This window comes from Alosa alosa, chromosome 7 (assembly GCF_017589495.1).
Source record: "Alosa alosa isolate M-15738 ecotype Scorff River chromosome 7, AALO_Geno_1.1, whole genome shotgun sequence".
NCBI classification, from domain to species: domain Eukaryota; kingdom Metazoa; phylum Chordata; class Actinopteri; order Clupeiformes; family Clupeidae; genus Alosa; species Alosa alosa.
In genome coordinates this window covers 13,046,713-13,056,910 of record NC_063195.1, presented here as the reverse complement: position 1 = coordinate 13,056,910, position 10,198 = coordinate 13,046,713, and the positions used below count along the sequence as shown (strand labels likewise).

Genomic DNA, 10,198 nt, shown 5'->3' with positions numbered 1-10,198 from the left:
ATAAACAGTAAAGGCAAACCAAATAGCCTAGTAGCCTTAAAACAGGTCCGGCATTGATGCAGTAGGCTAACCTATCTTTGCAACATTATTAAATTAACTATCACCATATGCGCGTCAAAGAGGAGAACATTTTACATTCACAATGAAACGTTAAATTTTACATGTTGACAATGAGTAGTTTTGGTTGTTGTTGGTTGTGATAGCATCCCTTTTATGCTTACCAGACCCTTAACATCAGCAAATGCCACAAAAAGAATAGGTCTTAAATGTTCTTTTAAGCTGATTAGCACATCAGGTTAGACTGGTGACCGCCATGGACCACTTTTAGGCTTAAAATTCTTTGTGAATACGGCCCCAGACCCTTAACATCAGCACAACGAGTAAATGTTGATAGCACATCAGGTGACTGGTGAGAGTCATGGACCATTCTCTGGCGATGAACAAATGTTTGCTTCATTTTCAGTCGCACCACCTCTTCATCAGTTGCATGCTTCATGAGAGATATTGCTTCTTTTAGCTGTTCTTCTGTAAGCTCTGGCTCAGTCACATCTCATTCAGAGGCTGGTCCTCCCTTGCATCTTTTGTGTTGTGCCGGAGTTGGTTGGTCCTCCGAGGCCCTCTTTTGAATCGTTTTGATGCACCAGGCGAGATATCCTGTGCCACTATCACAGTCATAGAAATGTTCCTATACAGCAATATAAAGGATTGAGCAAAACGTCATTGAAATGAACTTAAAATTACATAATTAATTTGATGGGCTGGTTGATAAATTCCTTTTTTTTTTTGGTGGGTGGGGGTGGAGGGTAAAGGACAAATATACTTACATGACAATTTTCAGAAAAGGGATCCTTCAACTGTGGGAAGACCGATACTATGCCCTTAGCATACAGTTCCTTCACAGTTCTGGATGGTGATGTGCTAAAAGCATAAAGCATTAATATTACTGGTTTAAAATAAATGCTATTTGGGAACATGGTCACTGCCCCTACTAATCCACTTAAGGTTTGGGGCTATAGCATATACCGGGCCAAGCTCTGTAGTGGTTGATCACTACCCTGGGGTCAATTTTCGCCTGAATTACACTTTAAGGGCACACTGCACCATTGTGAAAAAGGGTTCTTTGGTGGCATCCATATTTCAGTCTTTGCACTGTAATGTTTTTTTCACTTTGGATGATAGTTATGGTTATGGGATTTATCTGACGCTTTTGTCCAAAGAGACATACAAACACAATATAATATCTCAAATGTAACAGGAAACAGAATATTGGTCAAACTATAAGGAGAATAGCAATAATAAACAATGTCAATTCACTCAATAGCCTAGTAAAATAAATAATGAAAATGAGGGGAAAAAGCAATAATAAGCAAAAATGTCCATTTAATCAATAACATAAAAAACAATAACATGGTAAGACTACATTAAGGTGAATATCAATAATAAACAATAATGTCAATTTAATCAACAGGGCAATTACATGAAAAATTACGTTTTTTGTAACATCCATAAAGCCAATAAAATGTGATGGTGTGGTATGACGTGAATGATTACATGAAATTTGAGCAATTTTCCATGTACATGAAAAAATGCACAAAACAGAATGCCCAATACAAATGCCTAATTTCACTGGAATGTGACAAAAACAATTTTCCGTTATAACAAACCCATAACACATAAGAACTAAGTGCATGTTGAAAAGATATGCACTTAGACCCCTCTTAAACGACCCAAAACTATCACAGGAACAGAGACTACTGGGCAACTCATTCCACCAACATGTAACCACTGAGGAAAAGAGTCTCTAGCATTTATGACTGGTCGACACAACAGATGCTCATCAGAAGACCGCAGTGGCCGGTTGGGGATGTGCGTCTTGATTAATGAATTAAAATAACAAGGAGCAGATCCAGTCAGTGTCTTATAGGCCAAAGTGAGAGATTTTTAATTTAATATCCAATGGCTACTATAGGGAGCCCTCTTGTCAATGGAGAGCTGGACTGAGGAGAGGAGTTAAACATTTAATGCAAATGTCCCACAAAACAACATTTTGGCACAGGGGTGATTGAAGACCAGGCATGCTCCAGCATTCTGAATCAGCTGGCTAATTATCTTAAAACACAGGGACAGGAAGTTATACACAGGAGCAGGTGGCAAGGAGGTAAACCAAAGCACAGGATATTTTGGCTGTGAATTGCTCCACAAATCAGTGTAATTATCTTATTATACAAGAGATGACTATAGTGTTCCAATGTTGTTAAAGAAATGATTACCCATGAATTTCAGTCATGTTGGCAACAACCATGTTGACCATTTTCCGTCTCGTTGCATCTTTAAGCGCGTTTGTCCTCCCGTATTCCTTTATTATCTGGTCTCCTCCAGGCCTCTTTTTTGTCCTCTATGACCTTCAAAGACAAGAAACAAAAAAGTCAATGCATGCATTTTTGGAACAAAACATCAATGGACTTATGCATTGCATTTGTGTTGGAACATGTGATCCAACAGGTTAGCTAGCTGGACAGTGCCTCTATGTCTTATTTGTGTTTGGAGAGTCATCCTGTGGTGTAAATAGTGTAACAGATTTGGTCAGGGTGACCCTAGGGTTCACATTTCTCCACAGTTGCACTTAAAGCAACACCAAAGAGTTTTTTGTACCTTAAAATAATGTTTCCAAAATCGTTTCAGTGGTTCATCAACTTGTATCAGGGTGAACGGCACTTCTGCATTCGCTTCGCAGCCCTCTATCGGCTATAACTGCACTATGCAAGTTTGCCAGATCGGGTAGCGGATCTGTAGTTCGATGGAATGAGACATAAGAAACTACAAATTTGATTTGCGTTTGATGTCGCAATACATTGTACTTTCATAAATCATGCAACATATTCTACCTTGTCTGTGGACATTGTTATTTGCAAAGCCGGTGCTGGATAAAAAAATAAGCGTACGTGCGACAGAGGGAAAGTTCTTTGGTGTTGCTTTAAATATGTTGTTAGAAACGGAACAAGGACATCATCTCCATAAAAAAAACACTTACAGAAAGGGCTTTATTGTCTGAGCTTTGCATCTGCAGGGGGCTGTCAATATTCAAAATGACTATCACCATCATCAACCTCCAGGATGGAACTTTCTCGGCTATTTGGCATCACGTCAGAATCAAAATCTGCATTAGGAATTAGAATCAGATTACTTCAGTCCCATAAATGGGAAATTTGTCTTGGGCTGGCAGCGCCTTGAATGTCTATTTCTACTTTGTTCTGTCAACCCGAGATGTGCATCCAATCAAATCTGGAGTTTTAAGCCTGGCCACTGATCTGTTCTGATGTCCTCCTTATTAGGAGTACCTACCTTCAGGTGTAATGTCAAGGGAGAGTTCATAAACACGACCAAGATCGCGGTTGGAGACCACCACCTCCTCAAATACCTCTTCATCTAGCTCAGTTTTTGTGTCATCAAAAAGTTTAGCATCAGATAACCAATCGAGAGGGATTCCAAATTTCTTGAAAGCTGTAAGGAATAGAAGCATAATTAGGATTACTGATAATGTGGAAAAAATGCAGTTCATATTAACAAGAGGCTTACAATTTTTTCACACAAACTCGCGTCACAGACCTACATCACACACCACTTGGAGGTGCAAACAATCAGATTTTTGGTTATTTAACCATCAGTTAACTTCAAAACAGGCATTTTACTTTGGATAGACAATAGTAATACATCATAGGAGTAATTAACGTCAAAAAATCTAGACTGGAGAAACTCAACATTTGACACCTCCGATATGTTTAGTGTTCTAAAGATGTCAAATAGCCCGTTATCGTTACCAAATTGATGGCCAAGGAGCCAGAAGTGAACACACATGTAAAAACTGTAAAACTATAAACTATAACTATAAAAACTGTGCCTTCATTTTACAACTAATCGGGAGAAAATACTTTTATAATCCTTGAGCCAGCTCTTTACTATGTTATCTCAATGGCAATGCAGTGTTTGTTTGCACCTCCAACAGCATGGCGCACCTGGTTACCTCCCCAAAACACCCTTAAACGCCCACAAATACCCTCAAACGCCCACAAATATGTTTGTGTGGAAGAAGAAACTAACAATCTCCCCTTGCTGAAAGCAAAAGCAACTTTTAACATCTGCTGTAGGCCTCTCTAGCTTCCATGACCATGCATATCATGATGGTTTGGGGCTATGACTGACATGAATATGGCCTGCTAGTCAACCATATGCACAGGGAGAAGACAAAAGGTATGCGCTATGCCTATTAAAATACTATTATTAGACGGTAAATGAGAATGTTATACTTGTTACAAATTGCTGTAGTCATTTTTTGCTCTTGTTACATAAAGCCTACCGAATCATCTCCTGTAGAATAACAAGATTACCTCCATTAAATAGTTCCTCAAGCTTCACTTCATTTTCAGAAATCTTCACAAATTTCTGTTCTGTTCTGAACTTTACTTTGACTAGCATTTTGCCTGTGAAAAAAAGAGGGGGTTACAAACATGACAATCTGAGGAAAAACGCCAGCATACAATTATATTAAAATATTGTATATATTAATATTGTATTAAAAGAAAGTGAAGGATCACCGCACACTGGTGGATTTTCTTTGCTGGTTTAATTCTTTAGTGAATGGCGCGTTTCGCCAATGCTTCATCAGGTTCAGAGTCTGTTTAAAAGTAGTGAAACATTGTCTTTCCTGCACGATATAAAACAACAGTTGACTTTCAGTAATATTTGTCTATATGGTTCACCTATATCTTATGTAATTAGTATGCCTCATATCCATTATAATTAATAACTCAATAAAAAAACACTGTAAGTTTTGTGGGAAAAAAAATTAAAATAAACATGTTAACAGGAATTTTCTGCTTTATGAAAAGTGCCACAAATGTTTTTTTTTTCTTTTCATTAATCTGGTGATGGTATTTTGTAAGGTCTTTAAGGCCCGGTCGGGTTGAAGATGCGTGTTGGATATCAGCATTTCCACCTACAGTATGTCTGTCATGCAGCTTCAAGGTGGCTAGCTGACGGGTGCTGACCAGGAGACATTGGTCTTCATGTTGTCAAATTCATCACAGATCACCGCTGGGTTGAGTGATTGGATCACAATGCGTTTTCAGTGGTACCCCAGTCAGTACTGTGTTACAACAAGTCACATAATGTATGTGCAGGCAGAGCTGGATCGTCTCTTATCTTCCTCGGGCACATTGGCCTGCCTGCCCCTGATAAGCTGCGGAGATCTCCCCCTTTGGGGTGGTACGGGTGGCCAAGGACTTTGAGCTGTGCATGCTAATGAAGACAGACACTTTGTCAGCTGCTTGTGCTGAAATGGCCTGAAAATGAAGTCAAGTGAATACATTACATTCCTGAACAGGTTAAGATCTGTGGATATGAAGACTCATTTACAATGGACCTGTTGGATTTGAAAGGATAGAAGGTGTAAGTTGGGAAAACTGTGTGTGTGTGTGTGTGTGTGTGTGTGTGTGTGTGTGTCTGTGTCTGTGTCTGTATGTGTGCACGCAGGTGCATGTGTGTCTTTGTCTGTGTGTGTGGATTGACAAAAAAAACAAACTAAAAGTTTAGTGCTTTTAAGTGCACTAATTGTAGGAGACCTGTATTTGCAGCATCTGAGTTTGTTTTTCAACCAACTGGGGCTGCCCTGCTTATTTTGGTGTGTGTGTGAGTGAGAGAGAGAGAGAGAGTGTGTGTTGTGTGTGTGTGTGTGTGTTTGTGTGTGTGAATGTGTGCACTCTCAAAAAATGTTTCCAAAAACCGTGCATGGCAGTATTCCAGTAATATATATATACGATAGAATACTGGCAGCTGTGTTTGCCAGAACTTCACCGTTAAAAATACTGTGACAATGTATACAATTACAGTAAAAATCCTGTGAAATGGCAACAATAATAGATCATAACATCTAGAATAGTATATCACTCCAGTAGTCTGTATTTCTGTACCAACACACACAGATATCAGTACTCACGTGCCTTTCCGTAGGTTGTGATGGCGTCGCTGGAGGATGAGCTGTCGTGCCCCGTGTGTCGTGAGCTCTTCAGCGACCCGCTGCTCCTCTGCTGCGGCCACAGCTTCTGCCGCTCCTGCCTGGAGGAGAGCTGGAGGGAGCGGGGGAGAGAGGAGCGGCGCTGCCCCCTCTGCAGACACCAGAACCAGAACTCCAGGGGCTTCGTAGCCCCTAACCTGGCCCTCAAGAACCTCTGTGAGGCCTTCAGTAAGGACAGAGAGCCCACAGATGACTTAAACAACCTCACAGATGGTTAGAAGTTTGTATGAGAGTGTTCTGCAAGTGTTTCATAAGTGTGATAATATTGTACGTGTGCATATGTTTGAGTATACCTACTGGTGTTTGTGTATTGTGTGTAAATGTATCCGTAGATGTAGATGTTGAAATACTATAATGAGTGACATAAGCTTCAAACTTGTGCTTGTCCTTGTGGTACTTAATGAGAGACACACACAGTGAGAAACAAATAAGGTGTTTTTAGGAGCCGTTTATACGAGGACGATTGCGAAGAAAGACGACAATTTTTTTTTATCATAAGTGCCTTTCGTTTACACGGCGACCCCGCCATCGGGGCTTGAAGACACAAAAATCTGAAGAGTCCTTCCAGAGTGTAGAGTTTTGAAGACGACTGGGGTTTGCGCCTCCGCCTAAACGCTAAACCAAAGATCCTTGATTACCTCTCTGGCTAAACTGTCAAATTAGAATGTCTGCGCGCTGGACGCATCGGGTTCTATCACACCAACACCCAGCGGGTCTGGAATGCATATCCAATCAATATCACATACTCTTAAGGCCTTCATATAAACAAAGATTTCCCCCTGAGAATGCTTTCGTCTAAACGCGAATAAAAAAATGAAGACGAGACGCCACTTCTGCGTCTTCTCTTTTCATCGTCACCGTATAAACGTAGCCTTAGAATGTGTGTTGTTGTTTATGTTTGTTGTTGTTGTTATTATCGTCACAGTGCTGCAGGTGAATAGAGAGCACCAGCTCCTGGGTCCACGCAGCAGGTCTCAGGGTGTTTGCCCTGAACACTCGCAGAGGCTGCAGCTCTACTGTCAGGACGACGAGCAGCTGGTGTGTGTGGAGTGTGTGTCTCAGCTGCACCACTCACACACCTTCAGCTCCGTCGGCAAGGCCGCGGACCAGCGCAGGGTGAGGGTTTAAAATCGTTTTAAACAGTTTGTTAAAAGACATTATAGCGTATACGTTCAAAAAATTAGAGTCTTCTAAAGAAATCATTATCAGTTTCTGGAAGTGGTGTATGAGTTACACTTCTGGAGCATATACAACATACTTTTGGCTTGTTTTTAAAAAATTAAGCTGGAAGGTGTGTTTGGTAACAATTTGGTTGCATACGGTGTGTTCCTGTGTTGATTATTTCACCACATGTTACGGTGTAGGTTTGGTATTTTATCTAGTGATGTTTGGTCTTACAGGACACCATCAGATCCATAATGCGGACTCTGGCAGATCAGCTGGACATTGATAAGATCCTCTGTGGTGAAACTCTTGGCCATGTTAAGGTAGGTTCCCCAAATTGGCAAGATAACCAATAGCCTACATTCAGTTACCTTGATAAGCTATGGTGATGTTATAACCAATAGCTTATTCAGTTACCTTGATAAGCCATGATGTGATGTTATGTGTGTATGCTTATGATCCTGTGTCGACACGACGGCGTAGACCCGCAGAGCCCTCTGTGTCTCCTATACCCCCTCCAAGCCCTACGTGCTCTTCAAAAAAGTGTAACTCATCTGGAACATACTGTCTGAATGTAGCCTAAGTGGTCCAACAGTCACAGTCATTTCGTTTTTTAGTACTGTTTCACCTCCATGTGAGCGATGTTCCTTTTGCAACATTTACATTTTTGCGAATGCATTTGTCCAAAGTGACTTACATCAATGGAACAGCATTTTAGGCTATTAACATTTAAGCATTTTTAGATTTAAACTACAGAGCTACAACTACAGCAATATAATAACATTTAAGCTATTAACATTTAAGCATTTTAACATTTAAACTTTTAAACTACAGAGCTACAGCTACGGTGTTTTAATAATAATTTTGAAATGTGAACTGTACAGTACACTACTACTACTACTTCCTGTTGTGACCTGTGAGCTCTATTCTTCTACATTTCCACACTTCTCCTCTTGTGTCAGGCCCAGGCAGCAGAGACGGAGACTCAGATAAAGGAGGAGTTTGAGAAGCTCCACCAGTTCCTGAGGAGAGAGGAGGAGATGCGGATAGCAGCCCTGAGGGAGGAGGAGGAGCGGAAGAGATGGAGGCTGATGGAGAAGATCGGAGAGATGGATGAAGCCGCGGCGACCCTGGAGAGGAGAGCCGAACTCGTCGAGCTGGAGATGGGCGCTGATGATGTCACCTTCCTACAGGTGAGGAAGAGGGGGGATTCATAATGTGGTCAAAGGGGGAAGAGGAAGTCTTTTTTCTTGCTATTTTTTGGCAGTTCTGTTTGTTACGGTAAATTCAATACATTTAAAAAGAGAATAACTGTCTAAGCATTTCTGGTCATTAGTGAGATGGTAATGTTCATACACATACAATATAACTCTGTTCTGTGTACTGCAGAATTACAGTCTTTACATGTCATTTGTCTGAGTAGTTTTGGTTATTAGTGTAAGGAAAGAATATGCTAGCGTTCTTACCCAATGCAATGCAGCCACCCTTGTTACCTTTGTGTATTACAGACTTACAAGGACATGGAGCAAAGGTATGTTGTCAGTGGTTTCCTATCCTTTGGTTTCCAGATCATTTGGTTGAATATTGCATGTGAGAGCGGGAGAGAGAAAACATGTGTTTCATGCATACAGTGCATGTGCTTTCATTTATGATCATATTTTTGTGTGTATTCCTGTGCATGTGTATGTGTGTGTGTGTGTGTGTGTGTGTGTCCATTCCAGAGTCAGGGCCAGTGTTTTAGATCACACGCTGGATGCAGGAGCCCTGATTGACGTGTCCAAACACATGGGGAATGTCCGATTCAGGGTCTGGGAGAGGATGAGGAGGATCGCTCCATACTGTTAGTTCACATGTGTGCATCTATGATGCTATGTGTGTGTGTGTGTGTGTGTGTGTGTACCCTTTTATAGATACATTATCCATCACAATCAAACATACACCAATATTCAAGAACCTCTATGCTTATGTAAGCTGTATTTCCTTCATTGCTGAATATCAGTGACAATACCATTTTAATGTCTAGTGCGCCCTCTAGAGGTCTTTAACCACATTACCCATTATTATCACACAATTGGAGTACAGAACTGTCACGGCTGCACGGGCAAAGTATGGCAAGGCAAGGGAATCTTTGAAATACAAGAATCTTTATTCTAGAACACAACCCACATAGACTAATAACCGACCCGGACTGAGAGGAGACAGAGGGTTTACATACACAATAGGTAACAGGGCACAGGTGGACAATGATCAAGGTAACTAACAGACTAATTAACAGAAAGACAGAGGACTGGACGAGACCAACAAGACATTAACGGGGAACAGGTGTGGAAACAGAAACGGAGGGAAAACTAACTAGACAGGAAGCACAGACCAAATAAGGAGATGGGGCAGAGACAAAGACAGGTGACAGGCAGGTAAACACAAAGCACATGGGGAACAAACAAAGGGAGCACATGGCACTGGACCCTTACAAGAACAGTACACAAATAATATCAGACCTGTGTGACACACACACAAACACACATACACACACAAACACATACAAACACAAACACACACATACATATATATATATATATATATATATATACATATATATATATATATATATATATATATATATATATATATATATATATATATATATATATATATATATATATATGCATATATATATATATATATATATATATATATATATATATATATATATATATATGTCTCTACACACACACACACACATACACACACACAAAGGGAAATGTGTCACTGGGTTTTAAAACATCAATATGTATGAAAACTTGTTTTAAAGCTGTATTTCTTTCATTGCTGAATATCAGCATATGACATACACACACACACAAAGAAACATGTCACACATGTTTAAAATATCAATGTATGAGAACTTGTGAATATGTATGAAAACTTGAAAACTTGTTCATGTGTGTAGCACCTTCTAGAGGT

The 10,198-nt window shown here is 40.2% G+C and overlaps 1 protein-coding gene across 2 annotated transcripts in view; it reads left to right on the top strand.

Moving 5' to 3' along the window:
* The first annotated feature begins 5,293 nt into the window (after nt 1-5,293).
* LOC125298452 (nuclear factor 7, brain-like) overlaps nt 5,294-10,198 on the top strand; it is a 5,587-nt gene continuing 682 nt past the window's right edge. The window contains exons 1-7 of one of the 2 annotated variants that reach the window (XM_048249198.1): nt 5,294-5,445; nt 6,007-6,238; nt 6,996-7,186; nt 7,471-7,557; nt 8,197-8,427; nt 8,743-8,765; nt 8,956-9,074. In XM_048249198.1, coding sequence (XP_048105155.1) covers nt 6,013-6,238; nt 6,996-7,186; nt 7,471-7,557; nt 8,197-8,427; nt 8,743-8,765; nt 8,956-9,074 — 877 coding nt within the window. In that variant the 5' untranslated portion in view covers nt 5,294-5,445; nt 6,007-6,012. Of the gene's footprint in view, nt 5,446-6,006; nt 6,284-6,995; nt 7,187-7,470; nt 7,558-8,196; nt 8,428-8,742; nt 8,766-8,955; nt 9,075-10,198 lie in introns of both variants that reach the window. The other variant, XM_048249197.1, reaches the window with a different exon arrangement.